General features: G+C 43.6%; 1 protein-coding gene across 6 annotated transcripts in view; it reads left to right on the forward strand.

Moving 5' to 3' along the window:
- NPAS3 (neuronal PAS domain protein 3) overlaps window positions 1–23,470 on the forward strand; it is a 798,065-nt gene that overhangs the window by 755,017 nt on the left and 19,578 nt on the right. For all 6 annotated transcript variants that reach the window (XM_072962906.1, XM_072962911.1, XM_072962907.1 and 3 more), the window contains 2 exons: window positions 14,661–14,854; window positions 19,116–19,222. In XM_072962906.1, coding sequence (XP_072819007.1) covers window positions 14,661–14,854; window positions 19,116–19,222 — 301 coding nt within the window. The remainder of the gene's footprint in view (window positions 1–14,660; window positions 14,855–19,115; window positions 19,223–23,470) is intronic.

Here is a 23,470-nt window from a genome sequence, read left to right on the forward strand (position 1 = left end):
AAAATTAATTTCTCTGCGTTAAACTTGCCAGCTTTTGAATTAATTGCACGAGCATAACAATCAATTAATAAATTGTTCAGCAAACAAGGGAAAATCGGTCAATTAAAAATGACAAAATTGATTCCATGGGTAGATAAACCAAAAACTTGTCATGATGCTCCCTACTAAGTTTGGATATCCTGCTGCCGTACAATCTACCTCCCACTTTTTACACGACATTCAAATTGCTGAAGCTTTTTTATAATTTCTTATAAATAAATTACCACCTAAGCTGCCTTTGCTGCTTTAGCGGGATTAAGGGAATCAAACGTAAACAGCAATCATCTGGTAGTTCTAGGAGAAGGTCACTGCTTTGGGGGAGTGTGCCCCCCCCCACGGTACTCTGCAGCAGAAGGGGTTTTGAAAGGAGACCCTTGGCTAAGCGGACCCACGTTCTCTAGATATCTGCCAGTCCTCTGCCAGGAGAACCTCTGTATGTTGTCTTCCTTTCTCCTGATCGGAAACCCAGGTGTCTTCCAGACGCCAGGCAGAGTGGGCAGTGGCGGGGCCCAGTGAGCACAGTGCCATCTGTACTTTCCCATCTGCGGCTGAACTTGGCCTGGGACGCACAGATCTAGTCTCCTGGTCTGGATTTTGAAATCTGCCCCCTACTCTTGAAAAGACAGATGCTTTGGGAATGGCATTTAAAGAAAATAGAAAGAACAGAATTTGTCTTGTGAAAGCCCCTGCAGGCTGCACAGGCTTTATAACTGTAGAGAGTTGTGGCTGCTGTCTACCTGACCCACTAGGCTTGTCTTTAGTCCTGACTCAATAGTGTGCTTTATCAGAATGTACTTACTGTACCCCCATTGTCCTCACAGACGTGGACCAGAAAAAACAGGGACTGAAACAGGCACAACACTGATTTCCTCATTTTCCAATGGCATTTATCATCAAAGATATGTATAAAATGTCTAGAACTATTTACAGTTTAGCATATAGAAGCTCTCCGAATAAACTGTGAAACAAAAATGAGACTAAACAGGTACATCTAAACTTCTACGTCCTACTGACTCTCCACCTGAATGTTGACAATTTCTCACTATAACCAAAAACAAAACAAAACCCACCCCTCAAAATGTTCTCCCATCCACCAGCCCTTTCCATCTCGTTCAGTGGCACCATCCTCCATCCTGGAGCTCTGGGCAAAAGCTTTGGAGTGTCTTCTGAGTCCAGTCTTGACCTCAGATCCCATATTTACACACATCAGCCAGTTCTATCAACTCTACTTTCAAAGTATGTCCACAACCCAACTACTTCACATCACTTCCTCCTGGGCTACCATCATCTCCCAGACCTGGACCTCTGCAGGAGCCTCCTCTTTGACTTTCCTGCTTCCTCTCAGGACCCAGAGCAGCCATTTATACCGCAGCCAGAAACATCTCTCCGATCTCATCACTCTGCCTTTATGCATCTTTTTTCATCACTGTATCCCCAGAGCCAAGAACAGTGGCCAGCAGCATATTAGTCTCAGTGGTACTTGTGGAATGAATGAAGTCACTTAGTGTGGATGAGATACACCAAATGCTGCAGGAGCATTAGGACATTTGAGAGGCATTACCTGACCAGTTAGAGACCTGGAAAGAGTAAGACATCTGCCCTTGAATCCCAGGCATCCACACACCTGCCAGTCCCCTGCGCACCTCACCCTTCCCTTTGAAAGTGCTACAGAAAAGGAGATGTGGGTGAGTGGGGTAGGTTTGCCCATACCGCCTCAGGCTGCTCCTTGGGGGGTGATGTCTGCCCAAACCAAAGCAGGAATAAAAACATCAAGTGCTGATGCTGGTTCTTTTAAACAGTTGCATACTTACTTGGCAGTCACGATAGCACAAGTCACTCCTATAATCAAAAGAATCATTACTTGTTTTGCTAAAATCCCAGGGAAATAGCTCAAGATGTGATATTTCAGCACTAATGAGGTTGTGCCTGAAGAAGTGGGATTTTAATTGTGATAGATTTCAAGAATCCACTGCAAAACTGCAGGAGAACAGCACGCTCTTCCCAGTTCCAGGGAAAGTGCATTAATATCCCATGTTTTTGTTTTATTTAGTCTTTGCTGGCTGTGCGGAGAATCACCTAAGGTAACAGTAGAGCTACTAGGGACTACATCAAATAGAGCCCTACAAAGAAACTTTATTTTCTCCTCCCACACTATGAATGGAGGCTACACGACCGAGGCATATTTGTCTGGAGTTGCCTTACAAGCTACTGGATTGATTTGCTTTGCCACTGACAGTTCTGATCCTGACACAACCTTTCTACCCTGTTCCGTCCTCGGAGGTTGAAAGTCATCACTCGAGTACCCTGGCTCACTAAGCCTTGACACGGCAGGGGGAGGAAAGGAGTTTCTGCAGAATTTTGCTTCATTCAGAAGACTGATATGGGCTGGGTATGAACACTGCTGGTGCAAGTCTGCATTTGAGCAGTGTTGCTGATTACTTCATTAGAACCCTGTGCGCTTCGAGAGCCATATGCTTTCAAGTTTCTTTAAATGGTATTAGGGAAAAATATCCTCAAGGCATTATTTTTAAAGGGGACTTCAAACGTTCCCCAAGAAAAAAAAAGTATAGCACATTTGAACTCCGGGGGCTGCAGGAGACATCATACTTAGCAAGACTGTGAAAATGGAACGATCTTTTCAGTTTCGGGGTAAAGTAAATGTTGGTCACAATCGGGGATAAATTTGAAATGTGGATGGAGAAAGATGCAGAAAATCTCCAAATCCTGGACCCCTTACCATAAAATAGCAAAGCAGAAGATGACTTGAGGAAGGGAAAAAAATTTTTTTTAATCATTCTCGTCTTATATTCCATGGAATAAAGAGAAGTGAAGACTCTCCCCCTAGCCTGCAGAGTGTGAAAGTCCACGGGATTCTCCCGTGTTTCATGCCACACAGGAGATACTTCTAAAATGGTTTTCCCCCTGTGTAACAGGTATTCAATCTTATATTTTAAAGACCTGGAAAGCAAGGCTACAGGTAGGGGTAAAGCTATTCATTTTGAGTTTCCCTGCAGAGGCTCTGCCCTAGAGGTCAAATCAAAGAGATGCTTCTTCAATGTTAACCCTCCTTTTCTAAATGGATTCCAACGTGGTATCATTTACAGCATTGATGTCTTGGTTTCTTAGGCATCATAGCTGCAGAATTACATATCAAAAGGACTCTTGAGAAATTCCCCCGAATTGATAATTCTAATTTCTTATGTATAACTATTCTGTATTCACTCAGAGGACAGCTGCATTGTATGCTAAACCATGAATCGTAGAAATTGGCCCCTTTGTATGTAGGTTTGTATTAAATTGAGATGCTCTTTTTTCCCCCCTGTTTGTTCCCACACTTGAGTTCCTGGTGTCAGTTTGTATTTGGCTTCTTGAGCATATTAAAGTTTTTCTAGTGCTTATGATGTTCTTGCCAAGAGCACACTTGCAGCAATCTGTACTGGAAGAGTCTTTGTGCCAATTACTTCAAAAAGTATTCTTTAAAATAAAAAGAGGGAAGGGGGATTTTTTTTTTCCCTGGGAACTTTCAGGTTATAATGTGGTGGTTTCCATTTTAATTTTTTAGTCAGTCTTCCTGAAATGATGACTTATCGGCTCTGGAATCTGCATTCCTGGGTGGTTTTCTCTTCTTTTTTAAGCTCTTCTGCAAAGTGGAAGTTCTGGTAAAGACGGACGAATAGAAGGGATAATCAGCAGGCTGCAGGAAACTGCTGTCGCTGCTGACACCACACCCTCCTCTATTTAAACAGCTCTGGAAAGGAAACTGCTAGAAGCTTGTTAGAGAGTTTCCAAATGTGTGACTGTAAATGACTCTCTCTAATCATGGCTGAATAAACCAAATGCAGCAAATGAGCTGGTGACACGCACAGGAGTCATATGAGCATTCTGAAGTGCATATGCTGAATGGATAATAACCTGCATCAGTGCCATAGGGTCTTTTGAAGGTTAAAATCCTAAGTTTGATTGAGTTATTTATATAAAGATAGAAACACATTTGGAAAAACAAAAGGAGGGAAAGGGAAGGGAATGCATCCTCTGGAAGGCACTGCTGAATCGTAGAAGAGGCACTGAGCGAGAGAGGAGGGGCTTCACTTTTATTCCTGTGTCTGCCACTCACTGGCTTCGCGTCCCTGGGCAAGACGTTTCACGCCAACCGGCCTCAGTCTCCGCATCTGTAAGGTGGGCACTTGCCCAAGGTAGTCTGCCAGGCCCCCTCCAGCTCCTGCATACAGTCTTTCTGGGATGTTGTCCACACAGAGGATTTGGCAGGGTGTGGATTCATTCAGTCCATAAAGCAAGATGTTTTGAGAAGCCTGTCGTTACTAGAAATTACTCTCATTAAAGACGAAATTCAGGACTGATGTAAGCAGCCTTATAAAATATTAGCTATAGCATTTGGAGGGCAGGTTGAGAAACATTTAAGAAAACATCCTTCACTAATCAATGCTAAACATGTAACATCCAGACCTCAAGAAGAATGGAAGCCAAGATAATAGAGATGGAAAGTTATGGAGGTTTGATGATGGGTCAAAGCTTCAGGTTTAAACATATCAGACTTCGCAGACTTTGTGCTGCGGAAGGGTCTTAGAGCCCATGGAGTTAGGCTCACTTGCTTTCCCAATGAGAAAGTCGATGCAGAGAAAAGAGGTCCTTGCAGCAAACACAGAACTACATGTTGCTCGAGCATGCCAAAACAACTGAGGAATCTTGGCTTCTAGTATGTATTCTTTGTTTCTTGCACATATTTGGGTCTAAAGTGCCTAACTTAAGAGAACTCCCTTCCTTCCTGCATTACTGACGAGTCCCAGATACCTCTTGTAGCCTACTGGGAAGTGATCGTTTTTGGGTTTGATCTTTAAGGAGTTTTATGTCTCAATTTGGGGAAGATTGGGGTTTGAATTTTCCCAAAATATTTATGACCCATCTGTTTGCTTTCAATTTTTAAAATTATCAGAAATTCAAGTATTTAAGTATGTGTGTGTTTCCCCTTTAAGGGGATGGCTGCTTTAAAAAAGATTCCAGCTCCTCAGACAGCAGAGTTGCCCTTCTACAAGGACTGGTCTAACCCATCTACGTGGATAATTATCCTTAATTCTGCATCTTCTGCAACTGAGAAAGAGAGGAGGAGCTGACTCCCATATCTGACTGATTCCCCTGATGGTTCTCCTTTGTTATCAAAATGCAATCATATATTCTGCAGACCTTCAGGTCAGGTGGAGGGGGCAGAGCAGGGCTGCCTTAACATTTTCTCAGGAGAGCGGAGAGCTCCCTGGAGCTGCTGTCTTCATGCAGAGAACACCAGGGAGGGTACCCAACCATCTTTGGACATGTGCTGCCATTTAGATTGGGTGTAAATTCCATTTGCAGACTCAAGAGAAAGGTTTAGAAGACTAACTTAGAATACAACATGTTGCTTAACTCAAAAAATTTAAGTAAAACAGGCATCCAACAAAGCAAGGACAGAAATAGAAGATATCTGAGTTACAGCTCTCCTCAGAAGAGCTCATAGGTTCTAGAGAAATCATATAATATGATATAGTATGTAGGGGGAGATGGGGGATGAGAGTAGGCAGCCAATTTCTATTCCTTACTTGGCCCAAAACTAGTTCTGAGTCTTGTCTTTTTTTTTTTTTTTAATGTTGCCAGGAAATACAATTGCAGCCTGTTACATTGAGAAGAGCTACCTCTCTGCCCTCAGGACAGAGAGGATAAGCCACAGAGGACCTCTGGAGGCCCTGAGGGATGATACCCCCTCCTCCACATCCAGTGACAGACTAATCAAAACACTGCCCTCCACAGAGGTACAAAGGTCCTCTGTCCTTCTCTAGCAGACTTTAATAAAGTAACTGAATGAAGCGAAATTTGATCAAATGTGTATCATTCAGCCTTCTTGTTTTGCCCCTTAACAATTTATGGAGGTGCTTCTACCCATGGTCCTGTTTGATTAAATGATATTTGAAGTGTTTTGCGCTCTGAGAAAATGTGGTTTATATCTTTGGCATACATTTACATAATCTCGTTAAGGAAATCTCTTCAGCTTAAACTATCCCAATAAAAAATCTTATCTCTGCTAGAAGAAAAGACTGTTTTCTCCAAAGGGAGCAGCAAACAAATATGGAGTCCAGACACATTTTGAGAATCTAAGGCTGTAATTGTAGTTATATTTTTCATGTTATATATTTGGAGTTTGTTAAAAGAGATGGATGAGGAGTCATTGCTATGTTTGGAGGATACAGTCACATAAGAATAGCATGCTGTAGCTAATGTTTTTTAAATATGGGTTTTAAAAATAATTTTTTATTTGTTGTCTTGAAAAATGTTTAGATATTTAAAAAAAATGGAGGTTGATAAATTACCACCAATCTCTCAAGTTCCCCACTGTGGCCATCAAATTAAGGGTTAACCGTGCAGGATTCCCCTGAATTAATCAGGAGCTAAGCCAGGGACAGACTGGGCAAGGGGGATGGGACTGGCAGAGCCCCACCCCCACCAGGAGGCAGGGGACACAAGCATGCAGCCCACAAATAAAGGAGCCCTGACAGGCAGGCTCTCACAGGCAGCCCTGGGCACAGAAAACACACCCTAATCCCACATCAGCCCAGTTTCTGCTCATCATGTGCTGATATTCCATTTCCAAAGAACCAAGACTCAGGGTCCTATTCTATAGTGTAGGGTTTTTTTCAGTTCTGATTCAACTGTAAATATATGTTCATCTTTCTTTGCCCGTGTAGGAGGCAGTCTGTGCCCCTGGCTTGTCTTTATTAAGATCTCTAGATCCGTTCAGCTCTAGATTCAGAGGATGCTGCAGCTGGATGGACCGGATGGCCAGCCCTTCAAGCGGGACCTGAAGGATGTCTGTGCCGGCCATTGGCATCCAAAGCCCTTGAAACACCTGAAGAAATACAGGTTCCCAGGTCCCTACCTTGACTGAAGAATCCAGAGTTTTGGGGGTGGGACCTGGGAATCCATATTTTAATAATAAGCTCTCCAGGTGATTCTTATGCATGTTCAAATTTAAGGACCGCTAACCCTAGAGGTATTTTCAGTAAATCCCTGCTATCAGCATTAGGTGCCATGGGCTTTCCAATTAAACAACAAAATACATTCTCCCTCGTGTACCAGGCCCATTTAGTTATTTTAGTCACTTGTGTACAGGACAGGGTGAGCCTTCTTCATCTAGAGGAGGAAGAATGCTGGTCCTCATGCTGATGCCTGAGTCTTTTCCTTCAGGACGCTAGGGTCTCCCTTAGAGCAGAGAAATGAGCCCCTGGCTTCCTTCCTTCCTCTGCCTTCCAGAGTCGGGAATGCCCTCGCCTACAGCTTTAGGTCTGTTCGCTTCCTGAACTGACCCTCAGTGAGTCTTTGCAGCAATCAGAACAAGAATCAACTAGTCATGTTCCAAATACATCCCTCCCCTTGCTCATTTTATTTCCATTCAAACCAAATGGAGTCCTTGAGAATTAACACTTTCTAATTATAGTCTTCTTACCCAATAGAATTGACTTCTGCCTGGGTTCCTCTTCCGTAACTTTGGCCTGGACATTTCCCCAGTACCCAGTCTCACCTCCTTTCTTCTCTACTGCCAGAGCTGCCCTGAAGCTGAGCCCATCTAAAACTAATTCTTGCTGGTCCTCTGGCCTTAAGGGCTGAATCCTGCCGAATCCTGAAGAGCCCTGGTCTTAGAGAAATTCTTAGGAACAAACTTCCAGAAAGACTCCCTCCAGCCCCTGGTTCCTGAGTTGGTCACCATCTCCGTACCTAGTTGATGATGACATTCGGGGCCCCCCTCTCCTGTTGCAATCCACCACCCCGGACTCTGGAAGAAGCCTGCATCTTCACTGCTCCTTGCCAAGAAATCATTTCCCCCGAACCTTCCCCTCCCCTCAGTCTCACCTCTGCCTTGAGAAGTCAGCTTTTCCCTCTTTTGTCCTTTCTTACACCCAGTTGCTGAAGTCCCATTGTGAACTATGACAAAGATGACTAGAGTAGAGTCAGTTTCTAGGAATAAAATCTGAGATGCTGGAAACGGAAGGAAAACACCATTGGCTGTTCCCCTGCCCCTCACAGAGTCCAAAGGCACCTTTTTGCCTCTAATAGGGCCAAGTACTTGGTCTCAGCTAAGTTGATTTGGGGTGGCTTTTCCCCTCTCTTTTTCCAGGCTTTGTGCAAAGACCTAGGTGGCAAGAATCAGACAGACAGGCTTAGGTTAGATTCTCCAACCTATGACATAGTCTAAGTTCAGGAAAACCTACTCCCTGAAAATTTGCATGAAGCAATTGACACGAGATTGATATTCTCAAGCTGGTTTAGATTAAGTTGTTAGGCTGTAGGCTAGATGTTTAGGTTCAGAAGACCCAGCTCATCCCTTATCTTTCAGCAGGTTGTGGGCCACCTCCAAGCCCTCGTTGCTTAAAAATAATTAGCTGACTCTCCCACCTGAGCTAGTGATTTGATGATCTGTATGCCGAACCAGACTTCTCTAGGGGAACAAAAGAAAAAAGGCCAGAGTGCCAGAAGGAAGCTTAATTTTTAAGGTAAATTTGGATTCCCTTAAAGGACAAGTGAAAACTCTCTGAAGATGCTCTAAACCCAGAGAATCATAGTTTTTTCCTGCCTGTAGCCTTTTTGGTTCCCCTAATTTGCCCAGCCCTATTCCGTACATTATATGTGGAAAATAATGTACATAATACGTAGCACTTCCTTTTGACAGAGAAAACGTTTCCTAGGACTCATACTGATTTACTCCTAAAAGAATGGAGAAGAGCTTCCAGATGTATTTTCCCGTCACAGACTTTCTTAAGTACTGACAGAGGGGAGGTTTTATCAAGGTCTTTGTGATGGGCCTGTTTATAATGAGAAGATATGAGCAGAGCACATCTAAGTGTTTATCACCAACAGACGATGGAAAGGAGCATATGGCAGGAAGAGAAATATCTACTGTCCAGGAAACATGGTTTGTTAACACTCCCACACTCATCCTCACCTCCGCGGACACGTCTCCACAGCCCTGCACACATCCACTAGCTCACTGCGTCGGAGAAGAAAAATCAAAGTCAAACAATGATTTCTTCAACACGGGACTGTCAAATAAGGCTAATTCAGACATTTTTGGCAAAGACGGTAGGATTTCAACACAGAAGTCCTGTGCATTCGGCTTCACTGTGGCTGGTATCTGGGCAGTGCTGTGTAAGGGGTTTAGAAAGCTATGGGCTTTAGCATTTCCATACAGTTCTTTACGATAAAACAAGAACAACGAAAGGGAACATGAGGATTGAGCGCTACTATAAAACTGAGCTTGGAGGCAAAGAATCTCTTAGTTCAGAAATCTCTTTTGAAGAATGTCTGTAGATTAAAGGCCGGACTGAGATAAACCTTTAGAACACAGAGGCAGTTTCTCCTTGGCACTGGCCAAAACCAAAGCATTGTTCCAACTCAGATGTGACCCATAAACCCCTACTGATTAGTTCTGGAAGTGAATCCTGCATTTAGTAACTTATAGCTCTACCCTGAAACTCCTGCCCCCATGGAGGAGATGTAAGGGGCGTGGAGGTAGGGTAGTCCTACAGCACAGTAAAAGCCACTTTACTGAGCATTAGGTCATAGAATTCTCTAGAACTCAGCAAGAACCCTAGGTATCGGCACCTGATTCTTGCCCTCCATTTTATATCTAAGGAAATGCAGCCCTGGCCAAGCTAGATGACATGCCTAAATTACCAGAACCCGAACTGAAATCAATTGTCTGTTTCCTGATTCAATGTTATTTCTATTCCACAGTATTCCTTTCGCTTTAAAGTAACTATGTTACTTGTTTCGTTTGTTTCACAGTTCTTGACATAATATTAGTATTTAGGTTCACATATTCATATTCAAAACCATGTCTCACTTAAGTAGATGACATAACTCTACTAGGAAGCCCCCCCATTCTCTGGGCTGTTCCTACTGGGCCTGGTGACAACATGATGAGTTTGACATTTATGGCAGAATGGAACTGTGGGTGGAGAAAAAGGGGGCTTAGAGTTTTCAGAAACATTTGTTTTGAATAAAAGTAATCATATAGAGCAAGAGTGACAATTTAGAGAAAAATACAGGTTTCTTTAGGCTTCAGATACTCAAAGGGCAGGGGAGGGGAGAGGACGCCTTTGGTGTTCTTTTCTCATCTGTTTCTCTGGTGGAAGTTCTATTGAATTTCTTGGTTTTAACTATCACCTCCAGAAAAAACACAACAGCAACAACAAAGCACAAAGTCTTCCAAAACCATACCTTCAACTTTCATCTCTTAAGTGCCCAACCTCTTTTTCCAACTACCCCCAGGACATTCGCCCAGGCTGTTCCCAGGCTGCTCAAATACACCATGTCCACAGAGAAATCTTTTTTTGTCCCTTTGTCAGCAATTCCTACATTCCCAATTACCTTTTAGTCTGTCATCATCCTCAACCAATGAGGCTCAAAATCATGGTGTTTCTCCCCAGGTCCCACTATCAGTTTCTACCGCTTGTCCCTGCCACTTTGCCCCAGCTCTGTCTCCTCTGCTGATGCCAACTGACATGCTCCTGGGGCCCGGGGGTTTCCAATAGGTTCCCTTTTATATTACAGCCCTTTTCTCTATCTGGAACCCTTTTCACCATTCTAGGATTATATCTTATGTCTGTTTATTTTAATGCCAGTTTTATGTAGCCTTACAGATCCATTCAGTCAAAAGTATTTTCTACCTACCCGACCTCCCAAAGACCTCATTCTATACCTTTCTTACAGTATACAATAACCACTTAATAAAAATTGTATTTGTTCAGCATACACTGTGTATCAGGCATAACCTAGACACTTCATATACATTTTCACTTAATCCTCTCAGCAGCACTATGAGACTTGGAGGGGCCCCTATCCCAGAGGTCTGTATTTAACTGGTGTGGGGTACAGCTTGGACTTGGGGACTTTTAAAGATTCCCTGGGTGATTCCAGTGTGCAGCAACGTTCAGAACCACAGGCAGAACTCCAAACCCATTAGCCAGGTATTCTCCAGTAGTAGATATCACCTCTGATGCCCTAAGAAAACAAACAAATGTTGGACCCCAGCCCAGTCTTACCAAATTAGAATCTCTGGGGGACAGAGCCTGGGAATCCATGTTTTAACAAAACTTCACAGGCGATTCTGTCATATAACCAGGATGGAAAACCACCTTCTTGATCAGACACTGTGTCATCCTCCAATATTACTACATTACAAGTCATTATTTCTGTTTTCTCCCACTGTGCAGTCTGTAAACTCTTTGAGGACAGATCTACATTTGGTCCACCCTGGTTTTCTCCCTGCTACCTATCAAGGTTCCTGGCACATGATATGTTTTAGAAACTAGAAAACCATTAACATGACCTTTGATGCCCTTATTAAGAAAACAAAAGACACCTTACGGAGTACTTATTCTCTTTGTACTAGGTTTTTAATTTCTAATATGCTGCTCTGGAAAGAAAGCAAGTCACTTTCTAAGCAGTTCTCTGAGCATCATGGCTGCATGGCTGTGCAGTGCCAGGGGCGGGATGTGAACCCAGCACTTCTGATGGTACTCTTTCCTCAACACCTCAGGCCTTCAAAGCAACTACAAAGGGAAAAAGATCAACTATCTATGTGTTTGGATACACATGCTGTCAAACGTGTTTCTCAGGCTTGAACATAATTTCTCACAATGGGAAAGAAACTGTTGGCATTACGAAATGGATCTTGGAAAATACATTCACTGAAATCCAAAAATTAACGATGGGACCTAAAAGGTACCCCTTTCCTTCTCTTCAACCCTCCACCTCGCCCCTAGACGTACATACAGACACACACACTCTCTGTTCTTTGCCATTTCTTGACAGCTGTTTAGTTATTGCACTCGTAATTTTCTTAAGGTTTATTTTCTCCTTAGTTTGTACTGTTTCTCAAAGACCTTTCAAATAACCTGGGCTTCTGGTTATAACTGATACCACTTTAAAGGTTTATACACCGGTTACTTAAGGCAGTAAATCGGCATCTGGTAAAAATTTCTAATGTTTTGTTCAATATGAATATGCACATAAAATACAAACAAGCACAACATAGTTGAAATGATGCTCAAATAAGACCTAGAAACCTGGACTCTAGGCTCTTTTTGCCATTTCCAAGCCCGAGGACTCTGGTCAGGGACTAAATGTTCCAGAGCCTCTTTCTCCACCTAAAAGATGAAAGGTGAGAACCACCTAAAATACAATCTCCCAGTTTTTCTCCCAAATATGAAATGTTATATTCCTTTAAAGTAATTATTTAACTGGCCTTTGGTCAAGCTTAAATTAATAATCAGTCTGTATCTTTATTATTCAGTTGACATTTTTTAAAGGCAAATGGAATTGGAATGAAGTTTGTAGACTTCTTTGCAATTTGGAATGTGTTCACCTCCACTATCTCCTTTGATTTTCATAACATAACTACAGAATAGTCATCATTGTCCCCATTTCACAGAAAAGAAAATTGAGATGCAGAGAGGTTGAGTGCTTGTCCAAGGGAACAAAATCAGGAGATGGCAAATCTAGACCCCAACTCAACCCAACTTTTGACCGCCTTCTTCAACACCTTCATGGCCACAGGCAAAGCTGGAGGAGATCAGAGGCTGGGTCCATCTGACATGCAGGCAGCTCCCCAATGAGCCTGTCTGCCTTTCCAAACTGTTTGCTAGTCCAGATGCCTTTAAATTGCTTTGGAAGAGAAAAGCCAAGTAGGGATTTATTTAACATATCATTTCTGGGTATGTGTTTTCCTGTGCATTTATAGATCTGTGTTTTTCTAAGAACCTGAATGTTCCTGATAAAACAAGACAGATAATGATAAATGAGCATCTATGTAAGCCTAGCTGGGAGGAGGACCAGGGACTGTTAACACCCCTCCTGTGAAGCCAATCCCATTTCTTTTAGCTCTTTCTTTATTAGTTAATAAGGGCTTGCAAAAATATGTGTCTGTGATGATGTTTTAGCATCCTTGCCTCTAGGAACATTTTAAAATATTCATAAAGTAGCTCGTCTGACCAAAGCTTAAAGCAAAGGTGTATTAAGTATGAATTCAGTCAACTTCAACATGGGTGGTCAAAAACACAGCTCCAGAAATAACCTAAATAACCCTCCGCGTTGGTTTTTTCCAGATCCACAGCTCTAGGCATGAACATGAAGACGGGCAGGGAAAAGGTATTATTTAGAACAGCCAGGACTCCAAAGGGCAGCCCCACAAGCTTTGATCCTGCTTCCTGACTGACAGCAGTGTGGCTTGCTTTTGGAAAACTGAATAACTTAAAGGAAACCAAAACAAAATGAAAAAGGAATTGCCAGTCAAGCCCCTAGGAAGGCGAGCAGATGCCAGTTCTCACTGCTCCTGGGAGGCCAGAGACTCGCTTCCCCATTCGGTTCCTTACGGCAAGGAGGGAAAAGAAGAATCTCAAAGATGGCTCGGCGCTTAGGGGTGCGTTTGAGGAGGCAAACCAAACACAGAAACTCAGCTAGCTGCTAAACTGATCTCCATGGTACAGGGAATGGTACAGGCGGCCTAACTTCTATGACCTGGTTTTAGAGGGTCCCCCCACATTGTCACAGGGTCTTAGGAACACAGAGCATACACACACACACACACACACACGGTCTCTAACCCCCCAACATACACACCTCCCTCCCGTCATCCCGAAGCATTGCCACACAAATCCTTATTCTTTCCACTCTTTTCTGATTTCATTTCCCTAAATCATCATTTAAGAAAGCTGACACTCTGACTCCTCTATGTTGAGTTCATACACAAAGGAACTTTTTCAAAAGATACTATTGTAAAAATGATATCACTTAAAACGTGTGAGGATGATGAAGCAATCTTCTTTGGTTCTGGGTGGCCTGGACTATCGATGGTAGTATACTTTGGCAAGAAACCAAAAACCACTAGCCCAACGTTCTCCCTCCTGTTTCTGAGCAAGTACTTCTGAGCTGCCACCAAAATGGCACAAGCCCTCCTGACCTTCCTTCACCATGAGCTCAAGGAGCACATGGCAGGCCAAGGGCCCCTAACCACCAGTCCCGCAGGGCACTGCAGTCAAGCACGGTGTCACATGCATCAGTACCCAGCGTGCCCAACGTGGAATATGCTCAAAAGGACCCATTCATGTCACTGCCGCTGAGTCTTTTATTCAGTGGAGTCTTGGGCTTTTCTGCCAATGAAGGAAAGCTCTGAGCCACACTTCTGAAAGGAAATGTCCATGAAATCCCACTCAGCATAGATTTGGAGACAGGCATTGTCCATTAATACAGGCTGATAATGCAAACGTTTCCTTTTGCAGCTCAGCGCTCTTGTCCTTTTCCCTGGTTATGAACTTCCTCTAAATGTAAAAAAAAAAAAAAAAAAGCCTGCAAAATAGCAATAGCATAGTCATAATGCTGCCTTGAGAAATGCTCAGAGTATGGTATTATTCCTCTTGTCTCTTGCCTTGAGGACACTGAGGGCACTTTGACAGCCGATGCGATTACAGAAGACACAAGCTAATGTCGGTGATTCCAGATGCAATTTTGCATTTCTCAAAAGAAATACTATTACATCCCAGATGTAAATTTGACTGTGTCCTGTACTTAATGTTCTATTCCAGGTGATTCACATAACAGGCCGGCTACGACTGAGGGTGTCGCTGTCCCATGGGAGGACCGTCCCCAGCCAAATCATGGGCCTTGTGGTTGTGGCTCATGCCCTGCCTCCCCCTACGATCAATGAAGTCAGAATTGACTGCCATATGTTCGTCACGCGAGTAAATATGGACCTCAATATCATTTACTGTGAAAATAGGTACTTTGTTTTTGTTTTCCTTTGCCCTGTTGTGTGTCGCACGTTGGTAAGGGCTGGTGTGCTCAGCAGTCTGAAGGATTTTACTCTCCCAGGGAAGTTCATTATAAAGCCTGATCTTATTTTTAATGGCTGCTTGGACTGCCACCAACCATGCTTTTTATCTGAAATTTACGCTGCTGCCCTGATGTCCATTAGGGACAACAATGGAATGAATTAGGATACCCAGGCATCCACATGCTATAACAAAGGCCAGTTTGGGCAGAGAACCCCAGGAAAGAGCAGGACTGAGGCAATGTTGGCAAAATGATGCAGTAAAAGGTATCTCCTGACGCCTCAGCCAGGCCCTACTCCTGACTACTCCAAGGGCCCAGCCTCATGATGGTCAGTGTTCACATAGGCACTAAGCACACAGTCCTGGTCAGCTCAGGCTGCTGAAACAAATTACCATAGGCTGGTGGCTCCAACAATGGACATTTATTTCTCACGGTTTTGGAGGCTGGGAAGTCCACAGTCAAGGTGCAGGCTGATTAGCTGTGATGAGGGCTCTCTTCCTGGCTTGCAGACAGCTGCCTTCTTGCCATGTCCTCACATTGTGGAAAGCAATCACTGGTCTTCCTCTTCTTATAAGGACACTAACCCCATCACAGGGGTTCCATCCTTATGACCTCATCAAAACCTAATTGCTTCCCAAAGGCCCCACCTCCTAATACCATCACATTGTGGGGAAGGACATCAACATACAAATTTAGGGGGTACACATTCAGTCCACAAAACACATGGAGAACAAACGAGAACTGGAGGCCCAGAGGAAAAAAGACAAAAACGAAATATATAAAACTATTCAATGAAACTTTGTAATCCTGAGGGTTTCACTTTTATAAATGAAAAGATGACTCATCACGGAAATGACTTGGCAGCCCTCCCTCAGCACTGAGCTCTTATAAAAGGACGTTTTAGCCTCTGGTTCGAAAGTTCACTTTTCCATTAAGCACAAAGCAAGGGACAAGGACATGGGACAGTGCCCCTTCAGACCTTCTACCCTGAAGTTCCCAGCCCATCAACAGACTGATTTGAAGAGGAATCACGGGTGCGGGGAGCAGGAAGTGTGGAGAGTGTGTATATAGATCAGCTGTGAGAAGGAAGCTGGATGATGCCGTCCATCCCTGGTGCCTCAGGAGAATTACCGAATCAAGGTGGGGGAGAGGCTTTTGTGGCTCCCAGCATCATCAGGCATGAAGGCAACAGATGTTCCCTGAGTCCTGTCAATGCCTTTTGAGGTGGGTGGGGAATGAAAGAACCAAATGGTCAAGTGGTTTGTTTAGATAACTGACCCCAGCAGGACACAGCCAAGAGGAAGACAGACAGTGCCTGTATTCAGTCCATGGAGAGGCGCTAAAGGTGTTGAGATCCAGTTAGCAATGCCTACCATTTCCGGTCAGGTTTTGATTCTGAGGATAGAACTCACCATGGGAAGAGATTACTCATCTGAGCTTTTAGTGTTTGGGAGGGTGGAAGACATCATGAACCTGTCATTATTATTTAATAAGTAACTCTAAACATTTTTCAAGGTTTGGTAGTATTTGTTAAAATTTTTATCATCATGACTGCATACTTGGCTATGTCTAAGGTATTCTGCAGGGGCCACAGAGTGTCAGGAAATATGAGTTTGCCAGAAAGATTAGCTAGAATTAGCAAGTAATAATAAAGACAGCTGACATTCACTGCACACTTACTACACCCTCAGCCACGTGCCGAGTTCATTAGATGCACCATCTCATTTAAGCTTCTGGACGGTTCTGTGAGGTAGGTGTTGGCACAGCCTCCATCACCCCCATGCAATTTCAGTTTGGAGAGAAAGGTTAAGTGACTTGACTGAGACCAAGATTTGAACCCCAATCTGTCAGATTCAAAAGCCTGGCACCCTGTGAGGTCTCCCTGCATTCCTCATCTCTAATTCTTCTTCACAAGTCAGGCTAAATAGTAAGGAATCAGTCAGAATAATCTCTAAGGGGGACCTTGCATACATATGCACCCATGAAAGAACACAACCACGGCCCACAAAGCTGTCTCTTCTCTAATTGAAAATGCAGGATGCTGGACGCCCGGGGAGGCAGGAAGGCAGTCAGAGGATGAACGATGGCTGTGCACCTCTGAAAACATATGTCAGCTCCCTTGATTGAGATTTCCCACCACCACTCCCAGCAAAAAAAACAACGCCTCATCTTATTTACCTAACTCCCAGCGACTGTCCTTTCCCAAAACCATCACCTCGTTCTCATTCTTGTGACCACAGGTTCATTAGCTCTTTTGCTGCGCTCCACAGACCAGGGCCTTACGGTGCCACTCTAGTAACTGAGATCATTTTCCATGACCCACTTTATGCTTTTTTCTTCCCAGTTTAAAAAAATGTTTTCCACAACCCCTTATTAGCCAGTACAATACCGCATTATGTCCTCACTGAAGCAATAACATAGGTCCTTTTTAATAATGATTAAGGATAATCACATACTTCATCCGAGGGAACAGCACACCCCGAGTGCCAGGCATTGTGCTACATTTGTGTCGTTTCATTCATGAGGCCCCTCGCCAGCCTCTGAAGTTGGTTCACAGATAAGAAAACTAAGGCTCAGAGTACAAGATGCCATCAGGATTCTGGACCTGACACAGGCCATCAGACTGGTCTGCAGCTTCCCACACATGTAGTGAGAGGTCTTTGAACACCGAACTGGTCACATTCACCCGATAACAGGCTCTGGTACACAGAAGGGCTTCCATTGTCTTGAAAGATTTCATTCAGGTAAAGAATAAATTAAAGAAATGTCTTCCCTAAAGAATGGAGTGCCTTTTTTCCAGGGTTTATTATCTATTTAGGGAACTGCTAACTAAAGGCAGGGCCACCCCTTGACTCCACAAACCATTTTCCTCCTCTGCTGTCCCTGGGACAGCCTCGGGCAAAGCCGACATCTGATGCTTTCAGAGGAGCAGGCAAATTCCAGAAACACCAATGAGGGCCCTTTCATGACATCCTTGCTCCCTCATTTGCAGGAAGAGGGTGTGAGCTGCGCTTGGAAAGCAGCTAATAGTTTTAGGAAAACACCAACAAACCTATTTTGAACCCCAAAACCACAGAATCCTGAGGAAACACTAGTATGGCCAAAAACATGATTTAAATTGCTAGACATTGAGAAATTCACTTACTGGGTAGTGAGTTTTCATTATATTCCATATTCTTCTGGTTTGGTTTTGTTTCTTACTTCCTTGGCTCGGGGTTCAGATTTAACTCCCCAGCAGAGACCTCATGGGTTTCTTAAATGTGTCACAGCTAAAGAGTCACTTCATCTTTGATAAGTCCTAAGCCATAAACCAGAAAAAGCAGAGGGACGGTAAGAAGAATCAGTCCTGCAGATGTACTCTGTGTGGGGCTGACCAAAACCAGCCTGGACTCGGACAGGGAAGGAGTGGAAGCTTTTCGGCGTGTTTGTGTCAACCAGGCAGAGCCCTCCAACAGGTTTTCCAATTTTTGTTCTATTTTGCTGTGTTCCTGCCTGAGAACACTGCCGCCTGGACAATCAATGACAGAGGCTTATCCACACGTACTGTTGAGCACAAGCCTGGCAGGGCTGCCAAAATGGTTTAAAAGTTTTTGTGCAGAATCCACCACAAAGTCCCAGTTAAAAGGGCCAGGAGTGAAGGCTGAGCTCCCAAATGACTAAGACTAAAAAAGATAATACCCCCAGGCATCTGTGCGTCTCAGCATTTAAATTATACCCCTTGAAACGCCAATTTGGACTTCGTGCCAAGAAGCAGTCGAAGCCCTTTTTCATGGAAATGCCCAATAGAAGACCAATGTGTTTAAATGAAAGGTGTCTCTAATCATTTGGTATAAACATAACATGTTTTTATTTTATTATGTAACCTTGAATTATCTTGGCCTCTAATGAGGATCTTGCATTGTTACTGATACTCAATAATTTCATGGAATTATGTTGTCTAAATGTGTGTTCTAGAACCACAAAAAAAAAAGAGAAAAAAACCTATCTAATTATTTCAACACAACTGCTTGATCTAGCATGGCTCCAACTTTAGAAAAAGCCTGTTCTATGTTAAAGAAAATAGTTTTATCTATAAAGGGTTTTCCCTCCATGCCAAGTCCTCACAGGTACCCTGGTATAAGGGAAATTGCCAGACTTGCTTCTAAGTCGTTTAACTGTTTTGATATTCCCATCGTCCTGATTCCCAGCCTCTGTTCTTCCCTTTGTAGGATTAGTGATTACATGGATCTGACCCCCGTGGACATCGTAGGGAAGAGATGCTACCACTTCATCCATGCCGAAGACGTTGAGGGCATCAGGCACAGTCACCTGGACTGTAAGTACCTCCTGCGCGGGGACAGCCTGGCCGCTGTCATCTGTCTCAGATGCTTTTTTGGTTTCCATGCCAGCGCCTCCCTCCACCTCTCCCGTATACATTTGGGATGACTGACGGCGTGTGGTGAGAGGAAGTGGGACATAAATCACTTCTACTTGTGTTGGAATTAGAGTGACAGCTGGACCTCGGGCCCTGAGAAATTGCGGGGTCTTTAGGCGCTCACCCGGGATCTCATGGTCTCTTGCACTCTCTCTCCCACGACCAGATGGGGGAACCTTTGTCTTAAGTGCTTTCTTGACCCTTTCATTTTCTAGAGAGTAAGTTCCACTCTGCAATTTGTGGTCTCAGTTTCAAAACAGACCTGGGAGAAGACAAGTTCATCCAGGCCACAGCCTCGTACCAATTTCTACTTGACTAGCCACAACCTTGGGACACACAGAAGCCCGGGCAGGAGCAGGGTACCTTGTGTGGACACTGTAACTCTCAAAGGCACCCTCTTTTCACTGTAGTCTGGAAAGAGGGTTATTTAGAGGAGCAGGTACTTCCATCTCCTGACTCCTGGAAGGGAGAAAGTAACCTTTCTGGGTAACCTCTTTGTAACCAGACCCAAAAAGTAACCTCTTTGGGTCTGGTTCCCAGCTCCTGACCCACAGGCTCTCCTCCAACGAGCCTTTTGTGACGTTTAAGCAAAGCAGGACCAGCCAGTCCAAGCAGTCACTCCCACACCAGTGTCCTCATGCAGTTTTCCCTCATCAGACTCAGCAAAGCAGTTTACACCGTGCGTCCAAGGGATCTGACAGCCCCATAAGGCAAGAGGCACTGGTCTGGTGGACCTCTTAGGAACGGGACTGCCCTTTTCCAACAAGAAGTCCTTTTTACAACCACCCAGTAGACTCTCCCTAGAAGATGAGGGCCCTACCATCCATATTCCTAGAAGGTTCTAAACCCAATTCTGAACTCTGCTCTTAAATACACGCAAGGGGGCACCAGCGAGATGGTACAGCTTGAAGTGGAAGGTTTTACGTAGTGACATCACCCAGGTGGCCTTGGTATGGACGTCTTCTTCCCTTTCTGACCACGGTCAAGGAAAGCTGTTTCAGATCTTTTCCTGCCTTTTGCAGCTGCTGAGTCGTTTCAAATTCAGATCTTCAAAAGCATAATGCAGAGACAATCAGATAGCCGAAGTCTCCAAGGGTGAGCATCTCGTATTGTGTTTTGAATCCTGCATTAGCAACACTGACATGGGACCAAGGTCAGTGTCAGATTCTGTATATGCTCTGTCTCTGGCAAAAGCCAGCCTGTGAGGCTGCTCCAGCAGACTCTAGTCCCAACACAGAGTATGTGCCTTGGTATTGCTCACCAGGGACTTAGGGAACACACTTGTTGCTAAGAATGAATGGCTGTCGGCTATCACAGAAGCAGATGGCTCTTCAATTAATTGGGGGAAAAATGATGCTGTTTCCTGAAAAGAAACACCAGGTTCTCTGTAGCTGGAAATTCAGAGAAAATGGAGAAAAATCAGGATCTTTGGAAGAAGCTCTGAATACATTTTTGGACCAATATATGCCAGAGATCCAGACTTTGAAAATGAGTATACTGTTTGTGAGACACTGTCATAGACCACATGTGTCAGGAAGGGGGTGGGGTGCTTTTTCATTTTGGAATCTCAATCGAAGTCTAAATTCAGAAACCTGATGCTGACAAAAAGAACTTTGTCATCCTCCGTTATTATCTGGGAAACATCATGCTATCTCTTTGGGATTTGATTTACAGCTTAAAGAAATACAGTTCCTCAGGAAGCGTGAGCGAGGGCAGTTCATTTCTTCCCCTAAAGCAAAGGTCCCCAGCAAATGCATTTGATGCCATTCTTTCCGATCTACTTTTATCTCATTTTCAGTCCCTGGAATAATTTGAGTGCTGAAAATAAACAAGTCCGCCATTCGCCATTGTGCTAGTATCCTAATTTGTCTGGTATCTTGCCAGCTAATAAACAGAGAAGGTATGCCTTCAAATTCTGTGATTTTTTTCATTACTTGATATTGACATACTGGCTGCTGCTTTATGATTTAGCCTGCTAACAATGATTGAGTTCAGTCTTTCAACTCATACACATGACTTCTAATTTTAAGTTCTTTTAATAACCTTAAACACATGAAAAACAAATAGAAGGAGCTGATAATTCCGCACAGTAAAATACACTTCACATATTTAGCTATCACGCTGTGGAATAACTCTACAATGTCAAGTAGCACACAATTAGTAAAACTGTAGGGGGAGGAAAAGGAGTGTTTTGATCCTGAAGAATTTTGATCCTAATCAGATTGAAATTTCAGCATTCTTGTAGTGCTTAATATCTTCAATCACACACACACACACACACACACACACAAATCCAACTGATGCCAGCATCAGGTTTTGCATTCTGTGGCTGAACTAAAATGCTAAAATATACAAATGCATCGCGCTTTGTACAATAAACATTAAAATCATTATAAAGTAAGATTGAGTCTAAAATTGTGTGATGGAATGTCTGATGTTTACCTAATTCTCAAATCAAAGCCAGCCCAGTAACAAAATGGCAGAGCATGTAATAAGTCTTGGTTGTGTAAACATAGAAAGAAAAGGCAAAAAGCCGGCACCGCATCTTGCTCATTCAAAGCCCTAGGCTATTACTGAAGGATGCCTCAACTGTGCCTTCTTGGCAGGAGAAGGTCATGGTGACACAGAATCAGCTCAAGAATAAGATAGAATTCTAAAACAAAGGGATGGTTAAAAAGTAAACCACATTAACTATTTAGCTTTTCTTCCTTGAGCTATTGGCACAATTCCTGGTTCTGGCCATGAAAGACAGGTTGTAGTCACCTGATAATATTTCTGATATTTGGTATGTTCCAGTTTATGGATAAAACTTACAGGAAAAAGACTTCATAGTCTCTGGTAATTCAAAATGCTATCTTTATCACTTAAATCTATTTTCCTAGGAGAGGCATCTGTAAATTCATAGATGAACTCATTTCTAGAAAAAGAAAAGTAAAAGGGAGTCTCAGCTGCACCAGGATTTGGCAACCCGGAGAGACTGAACCAAAAACTTCGGACCATTTACTTTCCCACTGGGTTAACAGGAGACACCTGACAGTTCACTGGGTTTCGACATAAAGAATCACTAAGAATCACATTAGCTCTACCAACATGGTGGGTTAGTGAAATTATACTAGGATTCCAAAACTGAGGGAGGTTAGGTCCTCTTCCTTCACACTGGGACCAAAGACCTCTGTGATTTTTTTTTTCTTTAAGCCACCTCACTGGAGCCACTGAACCCAATTTCATTGATCCTTCAGGCCAAAGTGACCAAATCAACATTTCAGGGTTTGAACTGTGAACCACCCAGATAGGCAAAGATGCTCGAATAATTGCCCGTCAGCCTCCAGTTCCCCAGTGCACAGGAGGTACTGATCTCGAGATGACCAGCGATGTCTCCCTAGGGCCATACACCCCAGGTACCCGGAGCAGCTGTGTCACTCTTGAATAATTATGGGAACAGCACAACCATCTACTTTGCCCCTGCTTTGTAGTCCAAAAAACGGAAGGGCAGACCATGAATGCTGAACTGGAGAAACATGCTTTGCGTTTGCTTTCATCCCTATCTATAGTTCTTGTCTATAGACGACGCTGAATTTGTCTGGAGATACCCTTATGGTCCTTCCCAGGTCACCAGCAACAACTCTCTAAAACCTGGGAAGAGTGGCCTGAGAGGGAATTTCCTTCCTCTTGTTCACATCGTGTTCCAGCAGCAAGGCTCAAGGTTCAAGGCTCTGGAGCGCTGGAACTTTAGGAAAAAGGAGCCAGAAAGTATAGAAGTGGTGGCAGTTTTCCCTTCCTAGAACTGTTCCCAGGATAAGGAAACTCTGGAAGAGCTATTTCAGAAAGAGAGGAGGACTTCTGGCTTGTCTATGAGATCATACAGAGTTAAAAAGTGTGGCCTACTCGATTTATTTGGGGGGTGGGTGTTAAAAAAAATACAGTATCCTGTTTCTTAATTACAAAATCCTATACTTCTTAACAAAACTAATGCACAGCTACCTGGCATAATGCATTCCAGGCTGTTTTGCATCAATAACCCCTACGCTTCCCTCCTGAAGGCGTCTCATCGCCAAATGCAAGCCGACTGCTTAATGCAGGACTAATTAGTATATCCCCTTCCAGTCTGCAGGCCTTCCATTGTAATTCCTTCCCAACTCATTTTTTTCC

This window comes from Vicugna pacos, chromosome 6, assembly GCF_048564905.1.
Source record: "Vicugna pacos chromosome 6, VicPac4, whole genome shotgun sequence".
Taxonomy (NCBI): domain Eukaryota; kingdom Metazoa; phylum Chordata; class Mammalia; order Artiodactyla; family Camelidae; genus Vicugna; species Vicugna pacos.